Genomic DNA, 19,329 nt, shown 5'->3' on the forward strand with positions numbered 1-19,329 from the left:
TATTTTTCAGCTTTACGTTTTTTATCTGAGCACATTAAATGTATAATGCACAAACACTGAGATTTTATGGATATTAATATACTTCTGACATAAATTCCTTTGCATTAAGGAATTCTAGTATTTACTTGGAAGAAAATTATTGTTTGTCACTTTATATCGTAAAGTATGGATACTTTGCGATTTAATCCAAAACGAGTAAGCAACTGTGAAAATATAAATTCTTTTCCCTATTCTTCGTATCTAGTGGAAGCATTTTTTTTAGATAATTAATTAAACCAATTAGGCAATCATTTAATATCTGATATGATAAGCCAAATTATAATTTTTAAAGCACTACTGTAAATAAACAACTACAATGTTAAAAAACAAGTCAACAAATGAGTGTGATGCAAAGCACATTGGCTTCAACAACTTTACAAAATGTACTCTTTTTTCATTTTAAATGAATTTACTATATTAATTTAAGGTATCTCACTTCTCATGTTTTGATTCATTGCGCAGATGTTCATTATAATTTAAAGGAACATGATTTTATCAATTTAAACCTCACAGAGAGATCATCATTTCATAATAACACAACATTCATAAAGAAAATCCATTTGAATTCAGGAAACAAACAAGTTTTGTTTGTTTTTTTTTGTTTTTTTTTTGGGGGGGGGGGGACTATTTTCTCGTGCGGAAGGTTTTTTAGTCGAAATTACAGAAACAAGAAATTTTATGAATTTTTAAATATACTTTTCTTTTTATTATACTTTATTCATTATTCACATTTTGAACATTTGATGTGTTTGTGACATGATCTCTAGGTTCTGTATGACTTGTACAAAAACCAAACTTAGAGAGAGTGATAGATATGTAGCATAAAATCATGCAAATATATAGAAAATGTCTGAAATTATTTAAGTCAAAATTTGTGAGAAATTTACCTTTGAAGCCATATATCTAAAATTTGACGTCACTGACCCCCCCCCCCCCCCCCACGTTTTGGTATGTCAAAATGATACCAAATACATATGTAGGCAAACTGGATTGCTCTTAATTTCTTGATATTCAAATGTTTTTTAGTAACTATCATAGAAATTGTCTATTCTAATTGCAAAAAGGTCACACAAAAATGATGCAGCTTCGTACATCCCTCTATTCAGTGTGACCATTGTGCTTAATTAAAAACAATATTTAAAGCAAAAAGTTTGCTTAATCAAAAATACTGACAACAAATCCCAATCAGGCTGAAATTGCATTTTATGTGCAAAAAGGTAAAGTTAAATTGGCCATAACTCAGTGAGATGAACATTGACCTCCCATTATCTTTGTATTTTTTAATTGTGTTTTGTCTAGAAATTTCAATGATATACTTCTCAAGAAATTCTTGATAAAAGAACATTGTTGAGTGTGATACCTTAAATTGAATTTACTTTGTTGCTTTAATGAAACCAAATGATAAACAGAAGCAGAGTGTCCTTGACTCTAATTACTAACAGAATGTTATTATTGCGTATTCCCTCTGATATAAATATTTCCTGCATACACACTACCATTCAGGTTTATCTTGCAAGCAAATAAACGACTCCTAGTATACTCTCTTATCCCCAGAAGGTATAAGAATTATACTTGTTTTTAGCCTTCTCTCTTTTCATCAAAACAAGTTCTTTTTCAAAATACCTTTATCTTTTCATCATTATTCTTTCATTTAAACAAACTAGACACCTCATCAATCTAGCACGCTTGCGTATTGATTTTACAGCTAATTTGCTCCTTTTTGGAGAATATTTATTGATGCTTTGACTTGGACTGGTTGTTTCCTCCTCCAGTCTCAGAGGGTTTCAGGGTAAATGGTCATCTATATTTTACAAGTAATTTTCCTCCATGTATAAGACTTATATTTACCTTTCAAATGAAGATGTTTTCTTCAAATAATTAAAAAAGCACCAATGTACTTAAACTGTATACATGTGATCATATGTTTTGCATCAAATTTGTTTAACTTATAGGGGACTTGGTTATCAAACGGTTACCAAACAGATCTATTTTAAATTTTAAGGTATTTTGTAAGCTACAAACCGTCATGTAATATAGAAAAATCCCATACAAGTTGGCGTTTATATTTGAACGTTCTCCTGTACATTAATATAGAGCTCTTTTTCTCGAAGAGTTAAAAATAGTCTATATAATGGCCCCGACCGTCGATTCCTCTTAAACCTGACGTTTCCCTCGAAGTTTCTCTAGCAATACCCAACCTTGAACTTTATTTCTAGAATTTCTCATGTTTATTTTTAATGACAATATTATTCATACCATTCACTTTTAAATAGACATGCAAGTTATGTAAAGAAAATTCATATTTTATAATAGATGAAGGTCCTCGGGCATATAGTGGGTGTGCTGTTATCTGTGTTCAATAGACAATGTGCATGTTAACGGAAGAACAATGGTTGTTCCTGTCAGTGCTTCAAGGAAATTCCTTGCGTTTTGATTTTTAAATTCCCCGACGTAATAAAGAAAACACATTTTGTAGAAAAACATGGCACCGGATTGATAGAGACAAAGATTCAAGGGCCTAACCATAACACAATGTACATTAAGTAAAAACAAAATGTCATTGAGTATCTCCTAAATCAACATCAATCTGAAAGGGGACAGACTAAATGTTACAGAAAGGAAATGTTAGAAACTAGATTTCCCATCACTGCAGAGAAACTTTCAGTTGCTAAAGAAACTCTCCTTTCCATGAAAATAACCCAAGTTAATTTTACTGTAGCATTTTGTATGAATTCTATTCGACATATGTTCCGATACTTTTATGCTTGTATCGGTCTAACCTAACAAGCGACAACAAACTACTTGATTTACCTTGGATTTTAACACATTAAAAAAAAAATTATCTTCATGTTTTCGTTAAGGACTTATTTTGAACAATAAACGAACACTGAAGTCAAGGTTGTTGTAGTCCAAGCAAGTTCTTGTCATTCTTGTTTGTACTAAAAATCGTTTTTGTTCTTAAATTTCACGTTCAAATGATTGGTGCAGAAATGCTTTTCGTGTTAACAATTTTCTGATGGTTGTGGAATTAAAAAAAAAACATTTAAAGGTCGAAAAGGTTGTTTAGTTACACTTTCATAAAATTAATGCGGTTTCATGTGGTATACACCATACTGTTGTGAGACATGAAAGCAAAACACCATGTATAGATTGTTACACTTAACCAAAAATATCAAATAAACATCGTTGCGGAAGTCATGAAGTCTGATCTTTGTTTTATTTTTGTAGAGGCAATGCTAAACCCGGCAGCAAAGAAACAACCTTCAGACGTTCAATATAGTTACATGTATATTTAAGCACCTGGCCTTGGCAATTTAGACAACAAGCTATGAGAACAGTAACATGAGCTGCTCGTATTGATCTTTTCTCCACCAAGTCATGCAACCCCTGCCCGAGGACTTGTATTGTGATAACGTAATTGGCGTCTTAATCTGATAACACATTCCTATACCAGATTATTCTTAAAACCTGCAATGTTGTTTTCATGATTCTTTTAAACGCAAATGTAAATCATGATAGTTGTCTACTTCTTCCTCATGTTGAAAATTGTTTTCTTTTTTCAAAATTAAATAGATGTTTTAGAAAAATGAAACTCCAGAAAGTTTTGATATATGGGAGTAGAGATTGGTCCCACCTTAAAGCCTGAAACCCTGACCCAGGGGTCGTGAATTTAATACACGATAAATTAATATGCACGTAATTGTATTTAAAAAACTGGTTCTCTTATAATATGTATTTAATAATAATTTTAAAAAAGGACATGTTTTTTTTTCAAAATATCTGTATACGAAATTGAGCATTAAAATTGACATTTTATTACTTTGATATTAAAAACAAACATGGTATGTACTAAATTCGTGGGCATCCATTTCTGAGGATTAGGTTAAAACCCAGTTTCAAGGATATGTAAATTTGTGGCCAGTGATCCTATCAAAACAATATGCTTATTAAAAATTTCATTTTCTTTTAAACATTTAATTTTGTTGATCAACTCAACAACGAAATGCTAAAAAAAATGGTTTACATGGATATTGGTGAAACTACAGCAATAAATTCAGTATCAAATTCAGACAACGATGTTTACTAGCCTTATTCCACGATAATTTTAAAGATAAAAAGATTTAATCAATAATTCCAGATTCCTCAATTGTTTTAAGTATCCTTTTTAGATCATAAAATTGACGATTCTTTCATCAACCAGAAAAAAATAAGATATGTTATAATATGATTATTCTTTTAGGGGATACGCTATTGAATTCCATTGAAAAGAACCTGGGGGAATAAGCCGAGGCATATGCCCATAAGTGGCCACAACCCTAACAATTGTATGTTTCAAATGACAATTAGTATAATATGTGTATTTCAAATATTTTTATTCCTGTGCTTACATATCTCCGAAAATTTATTATGTGCGTGTACATGAAGAAAGAATTCCATTCTTTGGTCTTAAAGTCAATAAATTATTATAATACCCTCTCACAAAGTAACATGTTTATTTCAAAAAATAATATTAAAGATAACTTATTTAGCAGTTAACTAAAAAACTATAAAATGATTGAGTGTATGTGTTTAATTCATAATATTGAGACTTTCCAGTGTCTTTGCCTGTGATAACACTTTGTATCGATTTTGTACTATAAAACCCATGACTTCAAATGACGCCAAATTGAGGCCCCAGCGGGGTTTGCTTATTTAATCGCACGATGGCTTAACATTATATAAATATTGGTAATAAGGAATCAATCTTTGAATATTTTGAGGTGATAATTTCGGTCGGGGCGTGGTCAATATCATAAAGCCCTTCGGTCTTTATTGGTTTTGATCACACCCCGACCAAAATTATCACCTCAAATAACGCTGTTTTACTCTCTTTACGTCAAATGAGTTTTTCGAATTTAAACAAAGACATGAAAAAATTTACAACACGATTCGTTGGAATCGAACACCTGCTTCCACATACTTATGTTTCAAGAACTCCTCGCTAACCGCTTTACCACAGAATCACATGTTATATCCCTTTTAAATAACAAACTCAATTCAGTGTTGCGCAAACATAATTCGATCTTATCCATTTGATGATATACTTGAAAATTGAAGGAAGAAAACTTGCTTTTTATTATAGAGTGGGTCTTGGTACCATTTTTTTGAAAATTGAAAAAGATAGACATTTACATGTTTTATCAGTATACGTTCTTAAAAAAATGGTATGATGAACCACTCTATAATACACTATAGTCTGAACATCCGATTTCATTACCATATTGTTGCTCAATTAGCATATACATATATTTTAATATCTTAATATATCAATTGAATTTGAAGTCAATTTTTGAAGATTTTGGCAGTACTGAATGCAAATGATTACATATGCATAATAAATGTAACAAAAGTAATATTTGTAAGAAAAACAATGTGGGTTTTTTTAAATGGACTTAATTAAGGTACCTCACTACACCTACACTTATACTTTTTAAGACACTACGTCACAAGATGGCGATTTAAATGTTTTGATAAACTGTTCATATCGTTCGTTTGGGTTGTATATATCGTTATAGCTCAGTGGTTAAAATATTGGGTTTCTGAACCGCAGATCATGAGTTCGAATCTGCCTGGAGCTTTTGTCCATGTTAACAGAATTAAATTTTTGAAAATGTAATTTTTCATCCAAAATTGCACATGTTTTGCCTATAAGACTTAAATACTTCTTATCCATTATGATATCTATCATAATCAAGTAATTTTCTGCTGATTTGAGGAAATATTTCACGGTGTAGTGAGCCACCTTAAAATTAAGTGGGTTTATGTCTCGGCTTATCCCCCCCCCCCCCCCCCCGTTCTTTACATCTTACATGAATTGCACCACTCTTTGTAAAAAAATACATTTTGATATACCCTTTCAATTATGTGAAATATGAGTTTAATTTTGTGTAATATAAATTCTCTATGCAATAAAGTAAAATTTTCATCTGGATCGGAGTCAACGATTTTCGTAAGCAATTCACAGAGTGAGTATATATATATATACATGTTTACACATATTTAAATGAAGTGACTAATAATATCTCCGATGTGTTTAAACGCCGCTAGACATGCAGTCAATATTCTCATATTACGTGTTTGTTCAATCTATAAATGTAACACATTCTTCTACGCGGTATAAGGAATATTACATTGTGTTATTTATCCTTCATATATGCACCTTTTTTAACACTAAAAGTGTCAAAGATTAAATGAAGCAGGAAATAGCTTTTCTAATATGTATGTTTGATATTTCTGAGGTAAACAAGATCTTGAGAACAACTGAACAGAGATTAATTTACCTGCATAAATATCAGTTTCATCAGTTTGGAAAAAAAAGATGCATAAATGAAATAGATTTAGAACGTTGACTTTGATGACGCATTATCATGGAAAAATTCATTTTTAAATTATTACAAATGCACCTTTACATTAACATTGAGTATTATTGCTGATTCATTCTATTATATGCAATACAACTTTATTCAAATATTTCAAAAGTATATTCTACTTGTGATAAATTAAAAAAAAATCCCATGTTTGTATAGTTTGATGATTAAAAAAAAGAATTTCATTGAAAGGTCTATAACAAGAATTTTGGGGTTTATTTTTCAAATATAAATTTTAACACATTTCCTTCCCAGTGAGTATGATTAATTGTCAGTTACAGACCCAAATATACGTTGGGTTCCTGGCTGTTCCAGACACCTAACTAGGATAGATCGTTGGTTTCAATTTAAGACAAGTTGTTTTTACAACCCTGCATTTGACAGGATGTCTGACGTCACTCATAGACTGGTACTAAATCTGGTTCCTTCCCCTCTGATCGATCATTGCCTTTGACTTTGGCATGTGCTGTAATGGTATCGAAAGCAGGGTGAGACCTAGGTAACTTAGTTAATTATTTCTGACTGAAGAAAAATTACAAGCTGTGATTAAATTTACGCATAGTGTAGGATTAAAAAAAAAAGGATTAATATTACTTCTGTCTGTGCAGGTAAGTTGGTTATTCTTTTTTTTTTATATTAAACAGAAACGAAATATGGCAATTCTCAAAAGTATTAATCATTTAATGGCAATGCATCAATTACACAACTATTATTATAATAACTACAAGTATTCGAAAAGGCGGTAAATGATGTACCAAGTACTGGTAAATGGAATTTCTATATTGATGAACTTGATTTTTGTATTCTGTGTACTCATTTAACAGCCCAATTTGATGGATACTTTAAAAAAAAATTCTTAGCGGTGTTTCACAATGAATTCATGTTTTGACTATTGTTACATTAGAAGTTTAAAATCAAAGGCTATAACAATCTTAATGTCTTTGAATTACAAACCTTTAATGTAACACCATTACCGTCAACATTTACAAACCATGCATGTAAAACATTTTGGATATCTTGCCAGTACAAATAAAAGAACGGATCGGCACATGACTTATTGCTATGATTCTGTATCCTATGATTTAATAAACTTGAGAAAAGATTTATCACAAAGCACCTGCTGCTTCCGAAGCCAACTGTTTTTCTGTTTTTGCATGAATTGCTTTTTGACATAATATAATAACGAAGAAACAACTACCTCCTCTGAAGAGGATGCTGTTCTTACATACATTGAATGTCGTAAAAATGCCAAGTATATACTTGTCTACTCTATTTTATTAATCTCTCTCTCTCTCTCTCTCTCTCTCTCTCTCTCTCTCTCTCTCTCTCTCTTCATTTTATAGAACATCGTCAAAGAAATACTCATCCGGCAACTGCTGCAGTTTTGTTTTAAATCAAAAACAGTATACATGTTTTAAGTTTTCCGATAAAATTTCTCATTAACGCTTTCGTAGATTTCTTGGAATGATGTAAGCATAGGTTGCAAATAATTCACCCATTTGGTTTAATAGAGTTCTTACGAGAGAGAGAGAGAGAGAGAGAGAGAGAGAGAGAGAGAGAGAGAGAGAGAGAGAGAGAGAGAGAGAGAGAGAGAGAGAGACTACGAGCGAGAGTCAAAGGTTGAATGCAATTTATTCACTTCCTGAAAAAAAAATATATTGCCTTCTTGGGATGCTTACAATTGAGGACAATTATTGCATGGTTGTTTGCGCTCAAAGAAGAGATTTGTTGGTAACGTTGTTCAAAGCTATTACAATCTTCTTCATGTTACCTGGCGGCTGTTTTAGTCAAAATCACAGGATTTAACTGATTTTAATTTTTTGTTAAACAGCAATCCACAGGATGTTTTCTTATTCAAAATGCAACAATGGAGTTGAAATTCCGACAATCTCCTTAAATCCTGACCAACATGATAAATCACATCGCCATATCAGACTGACACATCATCATTGCGGGTACTTTAAGGGATAACATTATGTCTAATTTACGATTCTTTATCAGTAACAAGGGCGTCAGTTAGAAACAAACCGTGTCATCATTACAAGAAAATACTGACATCCTCTCATCCATCATCATTTAGGTATACAGGTTTTATCTGGTCACCAGAGAGAAATGGTGCACCCATTGGGAAAAAAAAACTGAGATGAAACGCTCGTGTCGTCGAGCTATTTCAGCTATGATATTAAAAGTATGATTGCCCAACCATATATATTCAGTGTCCTTTTACTGTTTCAATGCGACGGTGAGATGTAGGAACAATTGGATGGTATTGCTGCTCGTTGCGTTCATTTCACATAGCAGTATTCTCAGATGACAAATCAAATTTCTGACGACAATTTATTAGATATATATTTATCTCTCTTTGTATCGTTATCCTCATTTGATTGAAAAGCACTAGTAATCTTCAAGGACAATCACAGTGTTAAATGGGTGTACCGTACTACTGCAACCAGTTCAAAAGAGCAATGTCGAATTTAGTACGGTGATCGGAGTCGTATAGTTCAAATTGATTTTTTTTTTGTGAAGAAGACTGTTAAAGCCTCAGCCATTTAGAACGTGTCAAGAATTAAATTTCTCTCTATTTTGCAGAAACTCTTTGAAATAATGAACAGAAATAGACTCTGAATTGCGTGTGAAATGCAGAGCACTGTCACCGGGATTTTGTGTTTATTCTTTTGTGTCCATACGAAACTGGGTAAGTTTCCAGTTTGTATAATATTTTGCACCTTTATTTTGTGAATTCTCTTGACAAAAACAACATATACGCATTCGATTAGATCATTTTTGTTTGTTTTCGCCCTCAGTCTTGTTGTTCAAATGTGTAACGTAAGATAATCAATAACTGGTATGTAATGAACTTGTGATTTGCAAATTGTTTTCTTTAGAAGACAATACAAAAAGCATTTTTGTTTATAAAATTGAAAAAAAAAAAAATTTATAATTATGATGTTCTCTTATCCACATCGAAATCTCAAAGTGCCCCATACCACCTTTAAAATTAAGAAATCAAAAATCAAATTTCAATACATTCATAAAAGATAGAAGTGTTATGAATGTATTCTTTTTAACATATATCCAGCTGGTTGGCCGTAGTTCTCAGTGTCTATTAACTTCTGTAATAACCCGTAATTATCTTTACACACACATAATGTACATGTAGTTAATTTATGGATTGTGGACTTGTCCCAGTAAATTTCACTTGCATTCTTTTGTCATGCTTAAATTTTGAATCTACCGGGTGTTAGTAAATACAAAATTTATCATGTTGTTAATTTGGAACTATTGATTTATTTCCACTTCATATAACAAGTAATGAAAATTCTCCTCTCTTCTCCGATATATATATATAATCTTAGAAGGCTTTGCCTATGTGCCTTTATTAAGCATATTCTAACAAGTCTTTATTTAACAAACAAAATTAATTCAATCCTTTTCAACTCAACGTATTCCCGCATTTAATTATAACTCATAAATTAACAACCTCAACGAACTATCAACGATAAAATAATTAATTTAATAGAATGAAACCTTGCTATAAGAAAATATCAATTAACACGGATTATATTGATTTGATTTTCCAATGAACTAAGTGAACTTTGGCATTTTCAATTTCACTCAAATGTTTACATGTCAATAAGGGTATCTTAGTGTTGTTGCGAGCTTAAAAGGCCGGATGGGGAATGGAAGCAATTTACATACATAAAATGTTTGCCCTCAGATCCCGTTTTAATACTAGCAATTGAAATGACTGAAACATGTTTGAAAAACTACAGTGTAAGTTTGTTCCGTTTTGTACAGGGTGTTTTGCAGAGATCGATGAAATTAGACACAACACATAAACTCCTAGTGGTTAGGATTAATGTGTCTTCTCTAACAGCACGACGGCAGCCGTTCCGCCTCCATAAATATCCAGAGAGCCTGTTACAATAAAGAATATCATTTTCTAATTATACCTACAATAAACCTAGAGATAGAGGCAATATATGTCACAGTAAAACTGTAAATTTATTGGTAGAATGTTCATGTCTGATAATTATCTTCCCATTCAGCAGATGTAGATTTTTGTTCTTAACACGTTTTTATTTTTGCTTCTAATACACCCCTGGGTCTCGATTGAAGTTCCGATAGGAACTATCGTTAATATACAAGTTTACGATGTAATTTGTAAGCTTACAGTTTATATGAAATTGAAAACTTTTAAAACAAAAGTAAAGCTTAAGGATGCGGATTCTTTAAATAAAGTTCAATTTTCAAAATAAAAGGTATAGTGTAAGGATTTGGAGTCTTTGGCAACAATGTAGTCCAACTATGCGTCAGTCTCTTGGGGAGCGCATTCAGCCTCTCCGAAGAGAATTCACTCTGGTGCCCAAAAAGACCGATGTCCCAATGTTTTATTCCCTGCTACTGAGTAATAAATCTTTCTTTTCTGTCCAAATTTAGATAAAATTACACTGTCATTAGGGAATGCGCTTCTGAAGCTATATTTACGGGAAATTGCAAAACCATTACGTAAAGGGAAATGAGCGACTGGATGGACACAAAATTATGCCCTTTGTATTTTAATGGCTCTTATCAGTTGTTTTTCAATGGCGAAATTGATTCTAAATAAAGATAAAATTTCTTCAAACAACGCGTATATTTTATATTCAGTATTAATTCTATACAATCATTATATAGAAATAAAATTTCTTTTATTATTACAGAAACAAGTACGATTTATGAATCTATAATGACAGTTTCATAATTATATCAGAATCTAACCTTTGAGATTGATTTATCAATTCAGTTGAGGCTTTAAAGTGTTACCACTGTAACAACTTGGATAACCCTGCCTGTGGAATGTATTTTAAGCCTTACCAATTTACGGCACAGCCATGCAGCGGCCACAGTCACAACTCAAAATGTGTCCTTCAAAGGGAACCCCCCAAAGGAAGAGGTAACTAGAAATCAATTTGAAAGCCCACGTTAAAGAATAACTAAGGAATAAATCAGAAAAGAAAAGATGGTGTCGATTATTTACTTGTGTTGACTTTAGAAGGTTACCAGTTAGTTTAGAAAAGATTTATTTATCCAACAAGAAAATAATAGATTACAATTATAATTACTTGTCTTGACACTTAAAGGTTACCATTCTCTTTATAAACAATTCTTTTTACTTACAAATGACAACGTTTTGAACATGCATATAACACAAAACACACATATAATAGCTTTAAAAACGTTTCTGAAAGATTAAAATGAAATCCTTTCAGGTCCTATAAAATATGTTAATTTTTAAATTAATACAATTCTTATCATTATAAGGCAATCGGTTTTTAGAACGCAGTTCGTCATCACTACAAGTAGTATCGGATAAAGCAGCCATGGTGTATGGTTACATGCATCATTTTTATTAATAACTTTATTCATAAATGCATACATGTATGAAACTACATGACTTTTTATCCTTTATGATAAACGCAATTTTTCTATAGTCAACTTTCCTTACTTATGTAGCAACATACCATCATCACCTGCATATGGTGTTTTTGTCTCTGTTAATTCGATACACAAGGGCATGTTCTTCGTATGAACAGTTTCTAAGGCGAGGCAAGCTACTGACAAACAAGTTTATAAAACAGGACTATCAACAGTCTTGTTTAAAGTCACTTTTTCCTAAGTTCTATGGTCGATACAACGACCTTGTCAGCAAATACAATCTTCCACTGGGTCGCATGGTGACTGACGATTTTCATACTAATTGTTAGACCATAACTAATCAATTTTTTCCCCCTGATTACGACAAAGAGCACACGGCGGGTGTGACCGGTCAGCAGAGGATGCTCACTCCTCCGTGGCACCTGATCCTACCTCTATATTTTTAGAGATCCGTGTTGCTCTGCTTTGAATTTGTATTTTGTTTTATGGATTTTTGAGATTGTTGACGGTTTGTTATTGTCATTTTTTCATACTTCAAAAATTGTATTTAATTATTCAAGGGAATCTTCGCCACATTGTGAATAACATAATCATGTGCATCATAATTATGTGGATCATGTTATTGGTTTTATATATATAAAAAAAAAAGACATCACATGTGAACCATGCATGTGGCAAATAATAATCATGATTCAAATGTATGTTTTTCTACATACGATACTCACATGGTTGCTAAAAATTTCTAAAATCAGGAATTACAGCATATTAAAATCATCTTCAATTTTTCAGGGTTTTTTCTATTTCTTGGTCTTGTTGTCATAGCAACGGGTGTCAATTTTCATAAATAAAATGTATATTGCGTGGACATTGATAAAAATATATATTTTAAAAAATAATAATTTCCCAATTTAGCTTATTAAAAAACACAAAAGACCAATTTCAAACATTTCTAACGGTTTCCATCATAGCATTTTAAAGGATTGGTTTCTCCATCAGTTTTCCTCTATGAAATAAGAATTGACATTAGAACAAAGATATTGTTTTATGTCTTTGATACTTTACATGAGTGGGCAAAACCTTCTAATATGGCTTCAAAGTAGGTAAGTTTTGCTATGTTTCCATCCTTAGCCTCAGTTACCATGGCAACGGTTACCCCCAGCACCCACCTATTTGTGTCTTTTTGCGTTTTACATCTAGGTTTGTCCATGTATGAAATATACAGAAAATTGGTTACTATGCGTGGCCAGACCCTTTTATAAATCATTGATCCTTACATAGAACTGTTCTTAAGATCTTGCTGTCTTACGTATTCGTTATATCCATACAATGTGTTTTTGTTGGTTGGTTGGTTGGTTGGTTAGACTACTTTATTTTTATCTGAATGAATTGATAGAAGTAAAATGAATTCATCAAAAGCTTGTAAAACAGACTGTAAGTGAGACATCATTTTTGGATGAAACAATGAACGCCAAGGGCACCTCAGAATCTGTGTGCATCGTATTTGTCAGTTCATTGTCAGACTTTATCAATAACTATTGCTCAAGATTTTATTACAAATGAATGCCTATGGAATAGGTTTTAAGGCAACGTATAGATTTTTCCGGATTTCTTTCCCTATCTGATTCTGTCCCGTTTTATTTTCAGCTTATGAACTAACAATCTGTGTAGAATCGAAAATGGTTAAAAAAAGATGATCATATTATTATAATTTATATAGAAAATATCTGTCATGTTGTAAATTTTGAATTTACTGGGTTGGTGTAAATACAATGTACAAAATTTACAAGATGACAGTATATTTTGCATTTTCACCCACCCAATAAATTCAAAATTTACATGACAATTCTATTCAACATGTAATAATAATATCAAAACGTACGCCAAATAGATTAAGGTTCCTCGACACACCAAAATTTTATTTTATGGATCGATAGAGAATCTTTTTTGAAACATGATTCCACAAAACAGAGATCAATATCGGCTTTCAGTTATTTTATACGATTTTTTTTTGTATTTTTCCAGTGAAATAGGAAAAACTGTTTTGCAGACAAACAGAATATATTAGAGCTTAAAACTTGTTGTCAATTAATGTGTAATATAATTATAAATAAATTCATGCCAAAGATCGTTTGGTCAAGTGTTTAATTTTTTAATCAAAAAAATATTTCTGAAAATCAAAATTGTAATTCTTTAATATCTTTTTAATCTATGGATAAAATTTTAAAAATAACATATAGTCACATAAACTATTTACTAAACAATGACATTTTGCAAAGAAATTGAAATGAAAATGCGAAATTTTGGAAAAATTGCTATTTATCAAATTTGAACCGATCCCGATTGAAAAAAAAACTGATCCCGATCAGAATTATTTTAAAATTGAAATTTTACAAATAAACTGCAGTTTTTTTCTAAGTAATTGTTCTGAATTATAAAGTTAGTAAATGACGAAGCCATTTTACAGCTAAACAACCTGAAATTTTTGCAAAATTCTGATTCATTCCAACTTTATGTGATTTCGTTCGGGATCAGTTTAATTACAATCGGGATCGGTTCGATTTTAAAATTTTCCATTTATACTTTAATTTCACTATTTGGTTTCAATTTCTTGTTGAAATATGATTGTACAGCAATTGTTAAATGCGAGTAACAGTTTATCTGCAGTTTTTATCCATAGATTTAAAAAATATCTACAATCCTTTTTTTTCATTTTCATAAATATTTTTTTTACAAAAATATTTCAAAGTTTATGTGGCCGTTTTTGATATGTATTTATAGATAATTGTATTGTGCATTTATTGATAACAAATTTTTAGCTCTAATAATTCTTGTTCGCAGCTAAAACGATGTTTCCGGTTTCTATAAAAAAATACAAAAAAAATCATATAAAATAATCAGAGGCCGATATAGGTGTCATTTTTGAATAATCATTTCTCAAAGAGAATTCTTCATCGATCCGTCAAATAATGCATTGGTGTGTCGAGCCACCTTAAGCTACATCTTTAGTAATCAAAGTACTGAAGAACTGACGGGAGTTGATTTTGTCGATGTTTATTTATTTTAAAATCAATTATATGCTATTTTGCATGACAAGTACATGTAGTTTCTAATTTGAATTACGCACATTTTCATAATATGAATTTTCGGACTTTTTCGACAAGAATGTCGAGAAACCCCCATATGAATCATGTTAAATAATATTTAAATATAAAATTAATTCAATCAAACTATGTATTAGTAATAGAAATATTTCTCGAAAATTGTATGGATCCAAGCAATGATTATATTGAACTCTAGTCTCGTTCAACCAAACGCTCGGCTCACACCGTAAATCTCCGACAAGGATTTACGGAGACAGCCGAGCGTCGAGTTGAACGAGACTTTATTGAACTCGGCGTAGGAATACATACGACTACAAAAATTATTTAAATTGTTCGTACCATTTGAAATCTGACTATTTTCAAGGTATTTATAAATAAGTTTCCTTGAAAAACAATGCTTTACCATACATTACATCGATTTATCAATTATTTTCAAGAACTAAGTCTTGTCAGCAGCAATGATTTGTGCTGAGGTCCAAACACTGTTTCACTTTCGGTTTGTCTGAGTAACTGCATAGCAGAGTTGATTAAAATCAACTCCCAAAAACACAATAAAGCTTTATAGAAACGTCTTCTGAAAGTCAACATCTACATGGTTTCAGTGACGGATAACGTTTTTTTTTTTTAACTTTTACAGGTCACTGGGAAGGAATTATTCGAAGCTGTTACGAGATGGGAACACTTTTAACAAACGAGACAAATGGTTGTCACCATACGAAAATCGCTGGGTTTACCACGACCCTTTGTTTTTGTGATACGGACTACTGTAATCGTTCATCGGTCACGTGGTCAGAGACCACTGCCATCACATTGGCTATCTCGTTACTGTTTGTGCTGTCGTGGAATTTTATTAATCACCACTGATGTCTGATACAGTATTCTATAACTCGCTGGTTCGATTGGCTTTACTATTGTATCATGTTGAATATTTCAAATAAGTGCTTGGTATGTCAAGCACTACATTTTCGAAACTTTCTGAGTGCAAAAATTATAAGTTACGTAAAATGTATAAAATAAGACTGAAGAATTATAAAACTTATCTATAACAATTGTTGATTTATAGATACATTTTAGTTTTGTTATGCAACATTATATAAATAGTGCCTGTTTGGGAGGGTAACAGTTGAAATTGACACCCCGAGAAAACCATTGTCAACCGACGCGAAGCGGAGGTTGACAATGGTTTTCGAGGGGTGTCAATTTCAACTGTTATCCTCCCAAACAGGCACTATTTATTTTGTTATACTGAATGTCTTTTTAAAAATTTTTAAGAAAATTTTACTGCTTTTATATAGGAATAACGTGAATTCTACAGCGAACCGTACGCGCATAATTTTCGCGCATGTAACATTTTTTAATGTTACCCGTTGCCAAGTGCGTTGCTAACGCTGAGGGTAATAATAAATATTATTAACTGCGTCTTAACCAATCAGATTTCAGTATTTAACATGAAAGTATAACAATATAATATGTAAGTGTTATATTCTAGAGGGGAAGAAAATGCATATAACCATATTTTTATGAAAAATTATTGTTCTTCAGATTTGTCCAATTTTATGATAATTGATCCATTCTGTACGTATACTTTCCTTAGGAATATTCTTCTTTTATCGGTTGATTTTTTAAAAGCAATGTGAACTGCAATTTTATGTCGATTTTTTTTATTGTGAAATTGCTATTTGCTAATAAAATAAATGACAAAATATTACATTTTAAAAACTAAATATAGTCATTTTATAGTTTGAACAACCATTTAAATACCATGATTGAACAAACCAACTTAACGGTCGCCCTGCGCAAGAACTTGCTATACGTTCCCTAGATGAGAAACATCATCTGATAAAATCAAATGGTTTATTTTTATCTTTGATATTTGTCATAGAGATTTATGCGGAATCATCGTAACAGGTTTTTGCAGCAAAATACAATTCCAATAATTACAGCTCATAATGCTTTAAATTGCTCTTGTTTTGAATTTTTAGCATAACTGTTACAAAAAGATTATATTTCTTTAATTTGATTTTGCCTTGAGAATTGTTAAGAATTATTCTATTTCTTTTAATTGCCAGAAAAAGAGTTAATTTCTTGCAATGGCGAATATTTATAACAGAACTGGGAATGTATTGCATTGCATTCAGTGCTTGAGTATCTAGACTAGGGTATATAAGGTATTGCATAAGAGTAATATATTTAACACTACAACAAATATCATGCATTTATTGTTATCACGACAAAGACCATTCATTGTTAATCGGCCCATAGCGCCTTTGATAGGTTGGGATTCGAATCTACATGTATAGCTTAGGGCCGTCTTCATACAGGTAATGAATTTCTACCTGACGTAAAGCTCAATTAATATATTATGGTATCAATGTGTTCATAGGATTTAGTAAAGTTTCCAATTTCGTGAATGCTGCTTGGTTCGATTTTACATCAAATTTTGTGACCGCTTTTTAGCCGGGCTCTGCTGAAAGCTGTAGGCAGGCAAATCGCCATTGTTACTATAAATAGCACAACTTCAAAAGTAAACAAAAAACCATACAGCCTCAAAGTAAAAGATTCCGCTAAACCAAACAGTTACACAAAGAGCCACGTTTTGTCAAAAGTGTTTGCATTTTGTTTCTTTTTTTAATTTCGAGAGAATTGTCTATCTTTTATAGTTTTCTTATTAATAAGTATAATACATACGTGTTTTAAAAAAAAAGACTATGCATTTTGGACACATACAATGCGCATGAATTTCCATGAACTACTTTGCCGCGTGTTGAAGAAATGAATATTGAACATATAACGCTTATTGCAAAATTCAAGGCAGCAACTGTTGAACTTTTTTTTCTACTAGACAGACATATTTTTGTTTATAGCCGCTTACAAAATTTGGTCGCTCTCTGACGCTTTGCCGACATTAAAAGCATGTGATATAAACAGTGCGACATTTAAGTCCGGACATGACAAAGTCCGGGCTTTTAGCTACCATTTCCATTGGACATAGCTTACTTTTGTTTATATATCTTGGTGGGACATTTTCCTTTGATCCTATCATGTCAGCATGAATGTACACATTGCTCTAGTTTTCTTGTAATTGTCTCTCAAATATCAAAATCCCATGGGATTTTGGTGGGATTTTTCATCCCATCTCAAACCCCACTAAAATCCCATGGGAGAAAAAAATCTTTGTGGGATATAAACTCCCGTGGGATTTTTTCTCCCATCATTGGTGTTTATAGGATAAATAATCCTCTAAAAGGCTTTTATAGGATTTAAAATCCTATGAATCACCATGTTGGGATATTTTATCCCAGAGGATAAAAAGTCCTCTAAATATATCATCTTGATTGATTGTATGTTGGGGTTAACTAAACACTTATGATTCAATTGTCTGATCATATAGTCTAGTAAAAGCAATATTCAAACAACCAGTGTATTAATTTATTAGATAATGTCATTATATCCATCTAATGAATTACACGTGCTAAATTATATGTACCATCAATAACATTTTCTTCTTGAAATGACTTAATAGAGCTTATAACAATAAGATCTAACAAATTCTGAGAAAATAAATACCAAGAATTACCAATTCTATTGAATATTAATAAAAGTATTTCTGTTTATGTAAACCCACAAACTCTTATGATTCAATTGTCTGATCATATAGTCTAGTAAAAGCAATACTAGTATTCAAAAAACCAATGTATTAATTTATTAGATAATGTCATTATATCCATCTAATGAATTACATGTGCTAAATTATATGTACTATCGATAACATATTCTTCTTGAAATGACTTTAAGTTAATAGAGCTTAAAACAATAAGATTTAACAAATTCTGAGAAAATGAATACCAAAAATTACCAATTCTATTGAATATTAATGAAAATATTTCTGTTTATGTAAACCCATAAACTCTTACTTTTCACTGCTGCAAGGAGACTCATTTTTATTTAAAATTTTGATTGATTGATATGATTTACAGAATTGCAGCAGATACTGCAAAGGCAGTATATGCTGCAACAGTGCTGCAATTATACTTAATATCTACTGCAAAAATGAAGTATATTTGCAGTACTTATTAGCATAATGTACTGCGCACCAGTATATGCTGATAATCTACTGTAAATATACTGAAAAAGTGCTGCAAAAACTTTCTGTTAGTGACACACAATTACATATGCTGCTTTTGTACTGCCAATAGGCTGCATTTCTACTGCTTTATCTTTATCAAGAGATACTGGTATAAAAGGTATACTGCATTTCTACTGCCTTATCATTATCATATGACAGGGTTGGAAATTCCCTGCATATGACTGCCATAAGTGTACTGCATTATCTTTATCATTTAGATAGTACTGATACAGGCATC

At 31.5% G+C, this 19,329-nt stretch overlaps 1 protein-coding gene across 1 annotated transcript; it reads left to right on the plus strand.

Annotated features, from left to right (window-relative positions):
- Positions 1-6,874: 6,874 nt before the first annotated feature.
- Positions 6,875-16,285, plus strand: LOC105321384 (uncharacterized). Its single transcript, XM_066085038.1, has 4 exons — positions 6,875-7,054; positions 9,036-9,141; positions 11,233-11,382; positions 15,603-16,285. The coding sequence occupies exons 2-4, from the start codon at positions 9,084-9,086 to the stop codon at positions 15,827-15,829; spliced, it is 435 nt and encodes a 144-aa protein (XP_065941110.1). The 5' UTR covers positions 6,875-7,054; positions 9,036-9,083; the 3' UTR covers positions 15,830-16,285.
- Positions 16,286-19,329: the final 3,044 nt, after the last annotated feature.

The sequence above is a fragment of the Magallana gigas genome, chromosome 5 (genome assembly GCF_963853765.1).
Source record: "Magallana gigas chromosome 5, xbMagGiga1.1, whole genome shotgun sequence".
NCBI lineage: Eukaryota > Metazoa > Mollusca > Bivalvia > Ostreida > Ostreidae > Magallana > Magallana gigas.

Coding starts and splice junctions, on each gene's coding strand:
- LOC105321384 (XM_066085038.1), top strand. CDS start 9,084: ATGCAGAGCACTGTCACCGGGATTTTGTGTTTATTCTTTTGTGTCCAT. Junction 9,142..11,232: donor TTGTGTCCATACGAAACTGG/GTAAGTTTCCAG, acceptor TTATCAATTCAG/TTGAGGCTTTAAAGTGTTAC. Junction 11,383..15,602: donor GGAACCCCCCAAAGGAAGAG/GTAACTAGAAAT, acceptor TAACTTTTACAG/GTCACTGGGAAGGAATTATT.